This window comes from Ciconia boyciana, chromosome 8 (genome assembly GCF_034638445.1).
Source record: "Ciconia boyciana chromosome 8, ASM3463844v1, whole genome shotgun sequence".
In the NCBI taxonomy this organism is placed as follows: Eukaryota; Metazoa; Chordata; class Aves; order Ciconiiformes; family Ciconiidae; genus Ciconia; species Ciconia boyciana.
In genome coordinates this window covers 31,002,072-31,020,335 of record NC_132941.1, presented here as the reverse complement: position 1 = coordinate 31,020,335, position 18,264 = coordinate 31,002,072, and the positions used below count along the sequence as shown (strand labels likewise).

General features: G+C 37.0%; 1 protein-coding gene across 2 annotated transcripts in view; it reads right to left on the bottom strand.

The window, feature by feature from the left end:
• Positions 1 to 18,264, bottom strand: part of CTNNA3 (catenin alpha 3) — a 548,079-nt gene that overhangs the window by 216,734 nt on the left and 313,081 nt on the right. For both annotated transcript variants that reach the window (XM_072870046.1, XM_072870047.1), the window contains exon 8: positions 17,414 to 17,566. In XM_072870046.1, the coding sequence (XP_072726147.1) occupies positions 17,414 to 17,566 (153 nt within the window). The remainder of the gene's footprint in view (positions 1 to 17,413; positions 17,567 to 18,264) is intronic.

The window sequence follows — 18,264 nt, the reverse complement described above, 5'->3', positions numbered from 1 at the left end:
GAATCCTCCTTCCAGAAGACAAAAACGCGTGTTTGGCAATATATGTTAAAAGCTTGACAGAGGAACGTGCAACCAAACCCCCCCACTCCCACTGGGCAGGACCCCCCGTTGCTCACTCAGACGCCGCTGAGCGCACCACCACGCCAGAACCGCAGGGTGGCCACGGAACCTTCCAGAAGGATCGGGGCGGGGAGCTGCCAGGAGGCAGAGGCATAAACTGGCAGCTGCAAAGGCCACATCCGGCCTAGCAGGAGGGGAGCGGTGCACTCTCTGCCCTATTACACACAGCCACTCCCCGGCTTGCTCTGTACCAGGGTGATCCAGTGACCGTGTCCTAAGCGCGTCCTAGGACTGCAGCGCTGAAGTAGGACTGAGTTTAAGGGATGGGCTCCTGGGCCTCGACAGCCAGTGTGCCCCACCCAGGCCGTGGCAGCAGGGACGTGCCGAGGGGGGGCAGCCCCGCGTGTGACTGAGGGTGGAGGCAGGTGCTCCCCTGCTGTGAAGTGAGGGGTTGCGGTACAGAGCGCGGCAATGGCTGGCCCGGCCTGGCTCTCACAACACCGACAGCCAGGGCAGAAGGACCTGTGCCTGGAAAGCTTAAAAGACCCTTTCATTGAAGGAGTAGCTTCCTGAAAAGACACTTTAAACACCGTGATTTCCTGCTGCCAATGGTTTTGTTTTCTTCTGTCAACTAACCATACAGGACAGGCATGAGGTCTGGGTATGTGCTAACTCTATTCAAAAAACTTCCCATACTGAAGTGAATCAAAATTTTAAATTGAAATTTAAAGCTGTAAACATACTTAGGAAGCTTTTTATGAAATGCTCAAGCCAATTGTATTTGCAGTGGCTATAAAAAAATCTGTAATTCACTCATAATGAAGTACATACACGTATGCATACTAGGTAACAAAGTTGTCTGTAAAGCAAAATAAATGTTACGCTGCTCCAGTGGTAAAAATCTAATCTGTGCCACAGGCACATAGTATCTTCTTACACTTTACATGATGTCATTACCGCATTACAGTATATTCTTATGCATTCACTATGGGCTACATTTCAAATGTCTTGTAAATATATAATTAATCCTCTCATTCATTTTTACCCCACCTTTATCCCTTAAATGAATATCTAAGTAATTTTTCTCAGGTTTATTAGTTTCTCTTCTCCTCTTTGTGAATGGTGTCATGAGCTGCCTTCCTGCAGCTACTGTGAAAGCCATCCATAGACAGCAAATTCCAGTTGCAGTGGAGCTGGAGGTAGTCTCCTAGCTACTGTAGTTTATATGGAATAAATGTTGTACTACCATAAAATGTTTCTGTGTCAATGGAAGTCTTTATTTCATGTTAATTGAGTTTAAAGGTTCATAAAACATTTTATAAGAAATCCTTGGCTCATTTTTGCAATGTGATCTCTGGTCTAGGAAAGGTAAAATTGCTCACAAAGGAAAACACTTAAAACTGTTTATAAAGTCTTGCAACCAAAACTTACATATAAAACCATCCAGATTTCCAAACTGCAGATTGCAGTGCAGTCTGAGGCATCATGTGGGCTTACTCTTAATCATGCGGATAGAATTTGAAGTGTAGGATTGTGATCCTCCTAAATTCACTGACAAAACTCCTATGGAGACTGTATCTTGTTTACAGTACACTGGCCTTGAAAAAGGGCAAATGAATTCACTGTTAATCACTGTAAAGTGATGCACAGATGAGAAACAAGCCTAACGCACAGTAGACATCTGTCCAACAACAACAGAGTAAAAGATGTGGGAGTTACTAATATGTTTCAAAGGAAACAAATCTCTGTGCAAGGAACTCTAGAATTACAACCTATAAATGATTCCTAATAAAGGGCTGACAGGGTAAATGTTAATTAAGCTAAAACTCAGAATGGTGATCTGAACTTCCCATCACAAAAGTACATAGGATATGGCTACTACCATCTGTCTGTCCCTTTACTGGACTGGTTGGGTAAAAGAGAGCTGATAGTGTTGTGACTGAGGACAGTTCATTAAGAGAAAACATGCCTAGATACTTTAATTCTGTCGTACTGAGTCTAGCAAGGAGGTTCCTTGCGTCTAGCAAGACCAGTCAGTGTTTTTCAGAAGAAAGTTTTAGAAATTTGTCATGAACTCGCTATTTTGAATACTAGGCTAACCATTATTAAAAAGCAATTTAATATAATGATGTTAAAATGTGAGCAATGCGATCGCCTTGGAAGTAACTATGTTGACATTATTGCATATTGCTTGAGTTTGTTGTTCAGTTTCTATTAAAGAGCTTCTGCAGACGATGAATTAACTAAAGGGAAATACCTAACAGTATGTGCCTTTTGTCTCAGCCAAGTTGTCAAAAACAAAACCACCCAACGTCCCTGTTAAAGAAAGACCACTTGCCTTCCTTGTGATTGGAAATTCTAGTCCATGACTTCCCACAGTATGTTTTCTTGATAATTTCCTTGGGTTTTTTTAAGGGGAGTTCAGCCACTATTCTTTTAATTTTATTTATGCTGTTACATCTGTATTATGAAAGGATTTGTCCCATTTTTTGTTTTCTTGCCTCAAATACAAGATACTAGATAGCTTCTTGGTAAGTATTGTGCACAAATTGCATTTCAGAACAAGAACATTTCTCAGTTATTTCAATGTATTCAAGAATTCATGTTATTAAGTACAGTCTTGTAAAAAGCATCACCCTGGCAATGGGGGGAAAAAATACTAGTTCAAAAGCCATTTGGCAGTGGTAAAATACCCAGAAAGATTCCTAGAGAAGTGATTAAATTGAGCAAACAAACATGTTGCCTGATCCTCTAGAAAATACTCTTAAAAATCGTAGAATGCTTTGGGTTGGAAGGGATCATCTAGTTCCAACTCCAATGCCATGGTCAGGGGTTGGCAATTTTGCTCAAAGCCCCCAGCCTGGCCTTGAAAACTTCCAGGGATGGGGCATCCACAACTTCTCTGGACAACCTGTTCCAGTGCCTCACCACCCTCATAGTGAAGTATTTCTTCCTTATATCTAATCTCAATCTACCGTCTTTCAGTTTAAAACCATTACACCTTGTCCTATTACTATAGGCCCTGGTTAAAAAAAATCTCTCCATCTTTCTTATAAGTCTCCTTCAGCTACTGGAAGGCTACTATAAGGTCTCCCCGGAGCCTTCTCTTCTCCAGGCTGAACAACCCCAACTCTCTCAGCCTGTCTTCATAGGAGAGGTGTTCTACCCCTCTGATCATCTTCATGGCCCTCCTCTGGACCCACTCCAACAGGTCCACGTCTTTCTTGTTCTGGGGGCCCCAGAGCTGGACACAATACTCCAGGTGGGGTCCTATGAGAGTGGATTAGAGGGGGAGAATGACCTCCCTCGACCTGCTGGCCACGCTTCTTTTTATGCAACCCAGGATACAATTGACTTTCTGGGCTGCAAGTGCACATTGCAGGCTCATATCTAATTTTTCATCTACCAATATCCCCAAGTCCTTTTCCATAGGATTGCTCCCAATCAATTAATCCTCCAGTCTGTAATGGTACTGGTGATTGCCCCAACCCAGGTGCAGGATCTTGCCCTTGGCCTTGTTGAACTTCATGAGGTTCACATGGGCGCACTCCTCAAGACTGTCAAGGTCCCTCTGGGCGGCATTCCTTCCCTCAAGCATATCAACCGCACCAGCTTGGTGTCATCCACAGACTTGCTGAGGGTGCACGCAATCCCACTGTCAATGTCATTAATAAAAATATTGAACAGTATCAGTCCCAATACAGACCCCTGAAGGACACCACTTGCTACTGATTTCCATTTGGACACTAAGCTGTTGACTGCAGCTCTTTGGATGCAGCCATCCAGCCAATTCCTTATCCATCAAATAGTCCATCCATCAAACTCTTATCTCTCCAATGTAGCAACAAGGATGTTGTATGGGACTGTGTCAAAGGCCTTACAGAAGTCAAGACAGACGACATCTGTTGCCCTTCCCTTATTCACCAAGAGTGACTCCATCATAGAAGGCCACCAGATCAGTCAGGCATGATTTGCCCTTCGTGAAGCCATATTGGGTGTCCCTAATCACCTCCCTGTCATCCATATGCCTCTTGAGTTCTCTTAGCCTGTGGAATAACAACTTACAGCAAAACCTCATGTTTTAGGCTAGAAATCTGTTTTCCAAAAGAGGTGAAATTAATGCAAACCTATTCTCTATGCATACATGCATATATATATATATATATATATATATATACACACACACATTATACATATAGATAAGTTTCTTTGTCCTCAAGAATTTGAGATCCCATTGGCCAATTTGACCCAATAGGGGCCAGATCATTTGACAGACGGAGAACAGCCTCTCATAGATGCACTTCTGACAATTTGCATAGAGGGTCATGTAGAACAAAGAATATTCAGCATCTCCACCGACAGGAATAAACCACCTTCTTCACCAGATATCACAGCATCCATCTTCCAAAGGGAAAAAAATCCACCAAACCAATAAACCCTAACAAGTACACACACTCACAGAGATATTTGGTATTTAAGAAGCATAAGCTTTAGTAAACTGACATTAACGTTTTGATGACATGTGACTTTTTTAGCACCTTCAGAATTATTCTGTTATAGGTGACTGGCTCATTACAGATCAGTACTATCAAAACTATAAGACTTTTGGGGATGTAAGATGGAATCACAATTACCACAATTTCTAATATTCTGAGGAATTTCTAAATCTGTTTTCTGCAGTAATACAATAAAAAAGTCACTGCCACTGCACTTGCATCAGCTGTCTTTACACTATCAGCAAAAATGTTAACCGGGTGTATTAAGATGAGGAGTCCATGTCGAACCAAGACAATTTCCCTTTTGGAGCTCACATAACTTATAGTACACCCTGCCTCACCGTACTAGGTGGCTGACATTTCTAGCTGTTGAAATATGCCCCTCAGACATAGCAAGTCTGATAAATCTTTGGGTTGTTTATCTTTTTTCCCTTGCTTCACACTTATGCAATAAAGGCTGCGATTAAGAGGATTAATGAAAATGTCACCATTTATCACCTGAAGCTCAATCAGGAAATAGAAAGTTGGGCCTTATTTGATTAATTAAATAAAGGTGCAAAAATTCTCACATTATGAATTCAGGACTTGCTGCAAGGTGCTGGAACTCTGTGAGACCCAAAATAGCAAGGTTCAAAGTCTTAAAGTTTACATATGCTTAGAAGTACATGCTTGACTTTAAGCTAATTTTATTTAATCAATTTTCATAATTCACTATTTTGACCACATTAGCTCTCCATTAAGCATCCATTTACCAGCTCCAATACATCAAGAACAAGTTATCTGTCTTCAAAGGCCTCCTTCCATCTGCCTGCCACCTCTCAATTACTATTGCCAGGCTTCTTCTATTAGAATTTAAAGCATTTTTGCATTTAAAGCATTTGTGCATTTTTCCTGTGCTACCTTTCATTTTAGAAATAATTCCACACACCTCCCACAAATGCCATTACCATCTTAGGCTTCCCTTTTGCATGCTATTTGGAAACAACCAACCAACCAGAGCAACACCTGACAACAGTAGGCTGTAACCAGTAAACTGTCTATGCTGTTTATTGACAGCTGTCACATCATCTTGACAAGCAGGTCAGTTTGCTGAAGGACTCTCGGAGCCTTCAGCACAGAAACAACAAATTCTAGTTGAAATGGGAAAGCAGGGGTTTAGACCTAACTCTTGGACTTAGTGGCATTAAATTTGTGTTTCAGACATTAAAAGTTTGATTTTTTTAAAAGTTGCAGAAAAAAATTACCTGTAAGCAAAATGAGGAAGTGTATTTTTTGGTTTTGTAGTTAGATTGGTATTGCTTGCTACAGACCTATCTAATCACAGATTTGCTAAAATTAGCGAAGTCAGCAGTTGGATTGCTAAAATGGATCCACTAAGATCTTTGGATTTAACTGAACTGCAGCAATGAAGAACCTACAAGAAAGGAAACTCCGCTGCCCAGATCTCACGGATGTGCCATTAACTAATCCCTGCCTGAACAGGCAGGCTGCACACTGGTCTCTCTTGAAAGTGAAAAAGTCGGACAAAAACAGGGGAGTTTGTGTGATTCTGAATCTATGCAATCTATGCAAACTGAGGATGCATAGAAATTAGCAAACTGAAGGTGGTTTTCCTCTCAAAAATAAAACATTGTGTTAACTAGCTAAATAAGAGTTTAAAAAAAGTGTGTGATAAGAGAGGAGAGTTAATTTGTTAAGGATAGACTGATTCTAGAAATTAGTATGGTAATGTAATGAAAATCCACTTCCCATTCATAAATATTGATCATGCTTAAAAGCACTCATCTTATTTACAAAAAACATCCTCCTAGTCTGCTTACATGTACATTTTATTCCCAAAATGCTGACCAATATTCTGCATGCATATCTCTATATGCTAACAGCTTCATGTCTCATACTTAGACGTATGCTCTTTCAAGCAGAAAACCACACTTAAGTTCTGTGCCCACAGATTGTATTGTACAACAGGACCCTGCATCCTAGTGGCAGCTGCTATGTTTATGCACATGACTAACGGAAGTTAAACTGTAATGCAAAAATAGGGATGATGATATATTCTTAAACTTAGGGTCTTTAATTGCTATTTTGATGCAGATGTGATTATATGATGATACCACTGAAAGTATATAATGGGTTAAAAAATAATAGTAACAACAAAAGTGCCAGCAAAAAAATGACAAGCCCTAGACTTGGATCTTAGGTCTGGGGATGAAATTCCTCAGCATTGAACTGACTAAAAACTTCTACGTAACAGGATTTGTGTTTCTTGTCTTCTGATTATGCTCGTAAGAAGAATGATAAAAGATTCTGCTCTCTTCTGACATCCTGAAAGTTAATAAAGATGTTTGACCTCTATACATGCAGTTGTTGTGGATTTTTGCCACTGTCAGAAGTAGTATTGTTTTTTAATAGATCAGTAAAATCAGTACTAAAGAACTAGTAATAAGGCATTAAAATATTATTTTTATTTAGCGTTTACCAGTCCAGGATGAAAACCCATAGAAATGGGTGGAGTGCTGAGAATACTCAATTCCCTATTGTCTTTGAAGGTGGTAGAAAGAAATCAGAATCTTCCGGTTGTCAGTACTTTGTATATGCAGTACTTTAATATGTAAAGCAAAATTCATTAATGGATTGTTAAATTCCATTTTAGATTAAGTTGCTATCTGCCAGGAAACTATGTAAGTGTTACTTTGGATGGCAAATCTGGGGGGTTTTGTTGGTTTTCAGAATTCAAGTAGTTTTCTTCCCATGATCCTCAGCTCTGAGTAAAAGAGAAGTAATGTGAAGGAAAGTAGTCCTTATGTACTGGATGTTCAGAGGTTGAAACAATAGCTGTCACAGGCTGCTTGAAGGTTGGCTGTTGTAGACTAGACTCAGGAAAGCACAAGAGTGAAATGATTTTTTTAGGGATTTTTTGCCTGCATCTTTCAGAGCAATGGTGAGTTGCTCTCAGAACCTAATTTTCTGGGTCAGTATATTTAAAATTTGACATAGAAAGATGTAGCAAATTACATACAAAATCAGACAAAGTGGCAAATAAGAGCTATCATCTTTTTATATATGTCAATAAAACAGATTGAGAATTTTCCCATTGTGAGAATGGGAGAATTTTCCCATAGTGAGAATTTTCCCATTGCACTTGAAGAGAAATATTTACTGTTTGTATAGAAAATGAAAAGCAACTTATCACAATTAAGTTGCAGATTCCATGTTGACACTGACTTTTGGCACAGCTATTTTCCACAAGAGGCATGATGAGAAAGCTTTAGTAGAAAGCTTTAGTTCAAGAGCCAGTGGCCCTGTGTTTTGCTTGAGAGAAAGGAAGAGTTTTCTTGTAGCATGTTTATTAAGTTATTGTCAATATAGATTCATTTTGATTACCAAATACTTACTATTATTTCCACTGTCCTGGGTTTTGCAAATATTTTTATTAATATGTTTAACCCTGAAAACATTTCATTTGTACCCTATGTAAGTTCTTCCATATTGTTTGCCAAAATGGCATTGTAACAGGACTGAATGAAAAATAATTCTTATATCTATCTCAGACCTCAATTTCTTTATAGAAATTGCACCAATTAATGGTTTTCTAAATAGAAGGAGTTCATTCAGATAAACCCTTACATGGACATTCTTAACTGAGTTTAATGGTGACTGACTTTGAGTTCGCTAAACTCACTTATCTCTGTTTTATTCCAGGCTCCATCGTTGATCCACATGACAGATTCATTCTCCCTTTCTGTCTCCTTCTACAGCTTATCTGTCTCGTCTGTTTTCCCAAATCTAGGGACCCAGATATTTCTTGGAGTCTCCAGAGTGCTACTGAAACACAAATGAAATAAATGCTACCTTTGAAGAACTTGGTTTCTGTGAAGGATGAGCAATACCATGAGTTTGGCTCACATTAGTTCAAACACACTTTCTGGGTCTAGCTCTTAGGTAAATAGGAAAGGCTCTAAACCAACAAACTAAAGAAATATTTATACTTAAATTTAAAATAATAAAGGTGCCAATCCCAGACTGCAGTCATTCCACACACAATAGTTTCATCATGTTAAAGTGGCACAAAGCTATGAACTCTCCAGTGAAGGTGGTTTAAATGAATTTCCCTTATCCTTATTGTTGTGCTCTGCTATCCAGAGACAGAGACAACCTCCCCAGGTAACAGACCAGGAACCCTATATTAAGCAAGGAGTGCCTGGACCCAAATTATAAGCTGTGAAGCAAAGTTCTCCCAACACATTCAGGACATCAGTCTCACCTTTTTAAAAGCTAGTTTTAGAAGCAGCTGAAGTAACAAGAGCCAGCAAGTTATTTTATTCAAGATCTTAATAATTCTTTTTCATAAAGTAAATTTAAGATTCTGTCAGTGTTGTATAGTTTGTTCCTAAGCATCTTGTATCTTGCTCAACTAGAAAATGACAAAACAATTTATTTCTCTCTATATATTTTTATAACTCAAGATTTTTTCTCCTTTTCATCTTTTAACTTCATTTTAAAAGAATGATTTCTTAAGGCAAATTCACCTTCAATAGATGTGCTGGATTTCCTGCACTGGAAATCTTTATATTAACTGTCAAACTTGTTTTTTAACAACGCTATGTCCTGCATGCCTTTGCTGTTCTATATCAACACATTACAACACTGATGCACTTGAATCTATGTGCTGTCTGTTACTGTCCATTGTTCGTAACAGATTCAACCTTAGAAATCGTAATTCCTAGAAGTCAGCATTGTCATATTGGAATACAGTCAAAACTGAAAAACACAAGGCCAAGAATTAGGCAATGGGCTAAACGCTCAAGTTTATGTATCAGAGTAGTAGATCTGAAGTCAGTGTTATTAGATCAAACTACAGAGAATATGATATATTCATGTACTGAGAGAAGTGATGAAGAACACAAAGTTCACTTCATCATCGCCTCCACTTCTCCTGTTTAATCTCTCAGCCTCTTTTTGGTACAGCTGACCTTTAAACACTGCAGTGGGAGATTTGCATCTATGCCAAAAGAAAAGATAATCAGAGGATTCTTCCCTGCTCCCATCAAATTCCTATTTTAATCTCAAGTTCACCCAGCCTATCACTCCTCCTCTCAGAAAGCATTACATCTCTATGATAGATCAGCTCAGGAGAACAGCCTGTCAGCTTTCCCAAACAAGAAATTTCTAGTTACAGAGAATCTGCTTTTTTCCTAGTGTAGACGTGACGTTTCAGTCTTCCTTTTTACCTATCTTCTGTTCAGTTTTACGTACTTGTTCTCTCAATATCAGAATTTGTTTTAGCTTTTGGTAGAAGTGAACCACAGGCCAGAACACTGTATTCACTGAAAATAGGCATATCTTACAAGGGACTATAAAGTACAACCAAGTCCCCTAAGGCTTTTCATTATTATTTTGTCATAATTTTCATAATTTTAAATAGTGTTTATATTCAGAGCTAATTTTGAAATTTTCTAGAAGACAAGACTGTTCAAAAATGTTTCCATAAAATCAAATATTTCAATTAGATTTGCAATTTAATTGTAACATTTTAAATGAAAAGGCATTTCAAAACAAAACCTAAATTTGTGAAATCTCAAAGCAATTAATCTTCATTTGTTGAAATATTTTTATCAAAATTGCTGCATTATAATAAGGAATTCCAATTAATAGCAAGCATTTTCTAACAGAAACATATCTTTTGGGAATTTATTTTAGCCAAGGCTCACAGACAAACACACAGAGTACAGACAGAATCTTAACCCAATCTGTTTGCTTTTTTCATTCTGCAATATATCCTAGTTTTTCCATGTCACAAAATCAATATTCAGACTTATTAATATTTGATGCAGTATATGAGCAATACAAGGCATTATAGCCTAGAATAACCTTCATCTGAAGAATATTTAATGTGACCTTTGGTACTCATGAAAATACTTCAGCTGCTGAGTGTCCATTTCATATGTTCAATATAATAGCCAAAGTGGGCATTTTCATGTTTTTTTCTTTTTACTGTGTAACTAGGACTATTTCACTTCCTCCATATACATCCGAAGATACTATTCACATTTACAACTAAGAGATTCTGTTTTGTGCAATTATTGTGCAGCTATAATAGTGCAAAGATACTAACCAAGGTATCTCAAATACTTTGCCACTGTTTGAGCTTTTTGAATACTAGCACTGGCCACAAAGCACCAGCTAATATTCCTGGTAAGTGTGGCTAACATTCCAAGTGTATGCATTTTTTAACAGAAGCTAGAACCTCTAGGGTAAGAGCACAGAGTAGTTCATAAACTTGGGAGAGAGAAAATGTAAGAAAACAAGGAAGAAGATATTACCTGTAGTTGCTACTACCTTTGGAAACATCATCGCCCCAGATCTGGTGTGGTGTTCAGCCTTTCCATTTCACTGATGTTTTGTACTTCACTGAATTTATATACATACTTCTGAACTGTATTATATTTTTATCTCTTAAATCAATATTTAAAGGAAAGACTGTAACTTCCAAATGCTAATTCAGAAGAGAGATATTTGCAAGAGATATTAATCCTCAAGCTGATTTACAAAGGTCACTGGCCTATGAGGATACTGTTTGTTTCTTAAATTACAATATGAGCAGTGAGTCAGTATAGCGGGCAATTTAGCTTAGCTGAATTAGCATTTCATATTCATAGAGGGAAAAAAAGTACATTCTTTCTCAAGTCCTATTGTTTCTATTTGAGAAGTTTTCATTTTCAGATTAAAATAGAAACCTCAGAAAATCTCTCTTGATATTTAAAGTAGTACTTCTAATTTCTATTTCAAATTCATTGTTGGAGAAACCTTTGTGAGATGAACTTTTGTTTTTATAATGTCCAACTCAGTCTATCGTATTTATACACAAAGCAATATCATAACCTACTATTCAAACATCCTTGATCTTTCAAAAACAGATGCAAAAAATGCACTGAAAAACACGATACACCTGATTAAAAACTACTATACGGAGCACAAGAAAATGCAACATAATGTATGTCTCAAAATAGACCAAAACTCATCTCTCAAGGTACAATTAATCTCACTTTATTTCAGCTATCTAGAAATTAGACATCCAGACTAAACTAGTCATTTATTCAAAGGAGAGACAGGCACTTAGTATAAGCAAGATAAATCTTCTTTGGGAAATCTTTATCTTGACTTAAGAGTAAACGGGGTAAATAAGGTTTTAAATTGAAAAAAACACAACACAATCAAATCTCAGAATTCCTACCTGACTTTTTCAACTTCGAAAGAAGACAAAACGAGCAAAACGACAAGTGAAGTGATACTGGTGGGTACAGGGGGCAGCAGGGCAGTATTGTTAGTACATGTTTTAATTTGAGTGGACAAGTAAATGCTTAAACTGGAAATAACACAATCAATGGCTTATTTTACTTAAAAATGTACTTACATCCTAATCCTGTAACATCAAAATCATTGCATTATCTATCACTGTTGGACTTGCTGGCTGCAATACTAAAATTGTTTTTTGTGTGACTGGAGATCTGACTACCACAAATATACAGGTCTTTGTGGACCAGATGCAGAAATTTTTTTTGCAAATTTCTGCAATCAAGTGAAGTATCATGGAAGGAAAATTAAACACTGATGGTTTTATCAATATGGCAACAACAGCATCATTTACAACTGACAGAGTCACAGAATACCGGTGTATATTAACATTTACAAAGGACATATTAGAGTAGGTAGTAAAACTACGCTGATTCAAATTATGGCTCACTGATTATTTTGAGAATGCAATATCATCTCTTTATTACAATATGCTGTCCTGTCTCCATTTTTAAATTGATATTTTCAAATTCATCATTGGTGCAACACTAACATCATCACCCCAGCTCAAGGATGTTGCTCTGAAGCCTCGTAGGTGTGTGGAACATATTCACCTGGAACAGTGTGTTTGACAGGACAGAGCTGAGACACTGCTTTTTAAAGAGAAGCCTTACTGAAGTTGAACTCATGACTGGATTCAGGAAAAGCTACATTTTTTAAAAATACTGTTTCCTTAATTTGGAGACAGTTAAACTTCAGGAGACAGTACATACAGCTGATTTCACAGTACATATCTTCAAGTGCAAAAAGTTACCTTTATATGATGAAAAGGAAATAGTCATAAAGCTTTCTTATGCCATAAGTATCTTTTAGAAGAGCAATGTTAAAATTAAGCAGAAATGGACAGACCTGTTTCCATACATGGAGGCAATGGAAGAATACCCTCCCTGAGGTTGCCAAGAACTAGACTAGACTATTAATTGTACTGTGTATGCAGTACTGAGATCCAGGCATGTAGATCCTATGACTCCTCTAAGAACTGGGGTGGCTGAGTAACCAGTAATTCTCAGCTGATACAGATAGATTAGCATCACTTTTTTCAATCTCAGGAACCAATGAGCAGGAAACTGGGAGAAAGCAGTGAGCCAGAAATTTCCTTGTGGTCACAGGGTCTACGTTAACATTTTATTAATTTTTTTACACATCTTTTACAAAGTTATTCGGAGTAGTAAATAAAAGAACTAATGAAGATTTGCAAAAGGACCTTATGGTACTAGATGACTAGATGATAACACAGAAGATGAAATTCAATCTAGAGAGATGCAAAGTGAGTCATTTTGGAAAAAAAAATATAATCCAGTATTACAGATATATAATGGACCTCAGCAGACTACTACTAATCAGGAATAAAATTTTGGGATTATCATATAAATCTTCTGTGAAAGTTGCAGATTAGTGTTCATGAGCTGTCTGAGAAGAAACACTGTTAGGAATTAAATAGATGTGGAAACAGAGAATATAATGAAATATCTTGAATATCTTGAATGGCATGTACAGTTCTGACCTACCACCTTATGAGCTGGAAGGTGCTGGAAAAGGTACAGGGAAGGTAGCAAGGTGATCCTTTTATGGCTTCCAAACAAGAAAAATTTAAAAAGACCAGAAATACTCAAATTGGAAAACAGACAATTGAAGGAGGATATGACAGAGGTCTGTAAGTGGCACGGAGAAGAAAAATAGGGATTGGTGCTCATGTTCTCTTCTGATACAACAATTCAGGGACAGCAAATGAAATGATCATGTGGGGGTTTCACAGATACTTCTCTATACAACACACAGTCAAGCTGTGAAATTCTTTACCACAGGATATTATGGATGTCAAAGGTTTACAACGGGCTCAGATCCACACCTAGGGTGTTGTACATTCAGAAAAAAGGGCAGTCAGAATGTAAATTGTTTTTTTCTTAGCTTTTGTACTCCAAGACGAAAACTAGGGATTGCCAGCTTCTGAGCTGGTTTTCACATCTCAGTGCTTGCAAGCAGCTTCACTATGTCCTATGTTCCATAAAGGCTATCTGCAGCTGACAAAAGAAAAAACCTTTTTCTTCTGATAAATAAGGTATTATGTATTTAACAATATGGGCAGTCTTGCTTGCATCACTGGCCTTTGCTGTATCATTTGGTGCCCACAATCCATCCAACTCCTTGGATGTCACAACTACATGTAGATGGTAAAACTGCCTTCATAGTTATATTACAATTGTCTGATGTCTCATCTACCTCACCTACCAGCCTTCTCTAGTACATTTACTGTCGTATGCCAATTTTTGTACCAATTTTTTCTTAGCTGTTTAGCTTTTAAAATATTTTACCTTCAACTATTGTCTCTGTTAGTATTCCATAGCCAGGTATATGCCACCCATGATCCTGCACTTCAATACTGGACTTAAGTTATTCTCAGTTGCAGAGATCAAACCCAATTCTGCAATAGCATACATGACTAGCTTTCCAGATTTATAACCTGATTTCATAACCTGAAAGTTGTAAGGGGATTTGTTTGTTGGCTTTTATAACAGTGAAGGAAATAAATAACAAAGGAACGAATGTGTTATACATTAGAAGTTTCACCAAGAAAAAGTAAATTCTTTGATAAATAGATGGATAATAGAAGTAGCAACGATTCAAAGCCAACTCATCTCCTTTCTATCTGTCCTGTCCTTCTTGCAGAATCAGGCCCCCTGGTTTTGGTAGCACTTTTAGCATTACCTGATTTCTATGGAATATCCATTACCCATGGCACCATGTTCAGTTGGCAACCAAGCTCCATACATATTTACCACTTCTCAGTTTCTGAAGTATGTGTGTATTTCTGAAGTACATACACTTGTGAAAACTAAGATTAGTAAGATCTAAGTCTATCTATCTGTTATATTCTTTGACAAATTAAAGCAACAGTGCAGTGCTCGACTACTGTCAATTTAAAAATATATATATATTCTCAGCTTAACAGGTTTTAGGCCACTAAAAAACAAAATATGGTTCCAATTTACAGCATTAATGTATTTAAATGCTATTCCATTTATAGAAATTGAATTGGTATTACACTTTCCACAAAACAGCTGCCATAAATATTTTTCTTTGATGATGCTATTGGAAATGACTGATTTTTTCTTAAAAATCAGATAAATCTGTTTATATGTACAAAGCCCCTTTGTGGCCACTTGCTTAGCTGTTAATATTTTTTCTTTTTTGTTTTGTTTTACATCTGATAGGCTAGCAGTTTTTCTCAAAAAGCCATCGATCAAGCTCACACTTAGAGATACTGGTAAGTGCATTAAACCAATATAAGCAACTTTTCAATAAGATACTTCAGTTCTAGTAGGTATCCAGAAGATAACTTCAATTTTATTTTATGTTAATTTTCAATAGCAGCATACGATATAAGCACCAGTAAAACGACAATTTGGAACAACTAATTCAACAATAGGAGGTGGCACTGTGTTCAGTCTTTCTGAAAGCCAGTTACTTAAAACATTTTTAAAAGTATGTTTTCTTCACTGTAGGCAGCATATTAAGTCACAGCATAAATATAAATATGTACACACACACCGTATATTTACACATACAGTAAGATCAGTCTACCATGTAATAGAACCCCTTTTACACAACAGTCATGAGACTCTTGCTTTTATCCCCTCACATGATTTGTTTATGATTTACTAATTTGCTTGTAAAATAAATTTGTCTGATGTCCTCAGAATAATCTGGATAAATGAATCTCGACTAGTATTTACATTCATGAACTATACGCATACTTTCCCTCTTAGACTGCTCTGCTTAATAGCAGTTAAGTAATAAGTTTAGGTAAAATCAGAGGGTTCTCAAGTTAATCATTCAGTGAGGTGAACAAAGGCAATCTCTGTAAGTTTTTGAGGCATCACTGTCTAGTCTGGTTATCATTTTGCAGAAGGGACACTGCGAAATGGACTAGTAAGGTCTATGCTGAAAAAGGACATTTTACTGTTTTGGGGGTTTTTTTCCCCCCTCCTTTCTAGGTAGTAACTATGCTGGAATTGCAAAACTTTGCTATAGTTTTTCCTACATCACTAAGGATAGCTATCTTCTGGGCAGTCTTATGTTCACAGGAAGCTGCCTTATGTCCCTGTAGATTTTTTGGGCAGTGTATCTGTGCAGCCATAAGCCTCTTTAATCACAAACCTACCCTGATGGCCAGCTATTTCTTACATTTGGGATACAAATTCAAACCCATGAAAGGAAATGAATATTGGATTTTTAAGTTCATATCATCTAAATGAAGTAATGATTTGGGTATTTCAGCTGACCTAGACTTAATTCCAAATCCAGTAAAGTTATCTGATCTTCAGAGATCACCTGTCCTTTTGAAAAATCAAGCCACTTCAGGCTGGTTTAGCTTCAGTATTAAAAATCTGAAAAACTTCTAAAAATTTAGGTTTGTGTTTTAGCTTTCATTTGATTTTGCAGCATGGTCACTTGTAAATTGGAGAATAACTAGTCTTATTCTGTAACTACACAACCATGATGAGAAACATAAATGCAATACCCTACTTTTACCTTAGCTGTTTACCTATTTGTCTTTCATTATCTGTAGATCACCCAAGATTAATGAATTCATTCTGAGACAAATAGTTTTCCTAAGTAAATTTTCAGCCACAGAGTGAATTCATTGATTTTTCCCATTTTTGCATTACTGCACACAAAAGCACTAAAAGCTTAAAAAGCCCCACAAAAATTAGCAACGCATTCCTTACAAGCGCTTGAGATAATATTCCTGCAAAATCCATGACTTCAGTATTCCAGCAGCGTTTCAAGCTCCGATTTGAATGAGTTTAAGTCAGTGACTATTTAGTCACATTTGCAGGACTGATTGTCCAACAAACAAAAATCTCCCTGCAATTCAATTTCCAAATTTCTAAGTGACAAAGAAGTATAATTTATAAGTAATAAAGAAGTATATCCTTTAGAAATGAATAGTCAGTATAGAATGTATGCGAGTGAATTTATTCAGCATATACGCCAACATGCTTTCAGTCTGCTAGAGGGTTCGTGGCTCTAAACTGTGTGTCAGAACACCATTTCCTCTTCAGCATATCATTACACAGGCTATAAGCTTTCAAAGTGAGAAAGCTGGCAAACAACTAATACTAATACCGTGTCTCACATAGTTTGGGTAGCAGTATTCTGAACACTTTGAGCTAATACTCCTTAGAATCACACACTTGATCAAGTTCCCACTGAATATCTTTGTGGAAAGGCTTACACTAATTTATCAAATTAGAATTCCCCACCACCTAATTTCTGTGCAATGAAATACTATATAAATGCCAATATGACAAAACCCACTATCTTACTGCATACCATTATATACAAGAATTGAGTATGTTTACTATTACCCTAGGCCATTAATGTATTCTTTCTGAAATGCCAAGCTTAATTGTTTTACGATATCTGCCAGCAAACGAAATGTGCAGTGGCAAGCCACTTATACCACATATTCAAAAAAAGTGCAACTCCATCAAACATACCTCCACAAGCCTGCTGGTATGTTCTTGAAATATAGCAGCATATTCCTTTATTTCTTTATCTCTTCCATTTTTAGCAGCTTCAATGAGAACTAAAAGTGGAACAGTGGTATCTAAGAAGGAGTCTGAGATGTGATCTATAATGGCTTTACGGAGCTGCAAAAGAAAGCATTACATTAGTACCTGCTAATTGGACTATTTATTAAAGTCTACTGTAATTATTGTCCATTAGTATTTTATAACATAAACACGTACACACTGTATTCCTGCACTATTTGCAGGATTATGTGTCCGAAACGTACTGCAGCTGCAATTTATCTATTACACAGAAAACTCTCTTTAATTTTAGGGACAATTTTAATATACCACTATGTAAATACACATGTTTGTATGTGTGAGTGTATGTGTGTGCGAGTACAGATACATAAAACACTTAAAAAATGTACTAGTTATGTTGAAATCAAGGGAGACAAACAAATATCCATGTTCTTCGATGAACAGAATAGACTACTTAAACAATTCCACACATGAAAAATTACTGTTAGACCAAACCTAATATCTCCTGGGTATTCTCTCTTAAAGTTCAGATGCCAAGGGAGAAGACTATTTCATTTTACAAAGAAAATATTAATTTAATTATGTTTGCACTCACAATATAGTCTACATCACATGTTGTCGTGGTTTAACCCCAGTTGGTAACTAAGCACCATGCAGCCGCTCACTCACTCTCCCCCCTCCTGGTGGGATGGGGGAGAGAATCGGAAAAGCACAAGTAAGAAAACCCGTGGGCTGAGATAAGCACAGTTTAATAATGGAAATATTATAATAATAATAATAATAATAATAATGAAAAG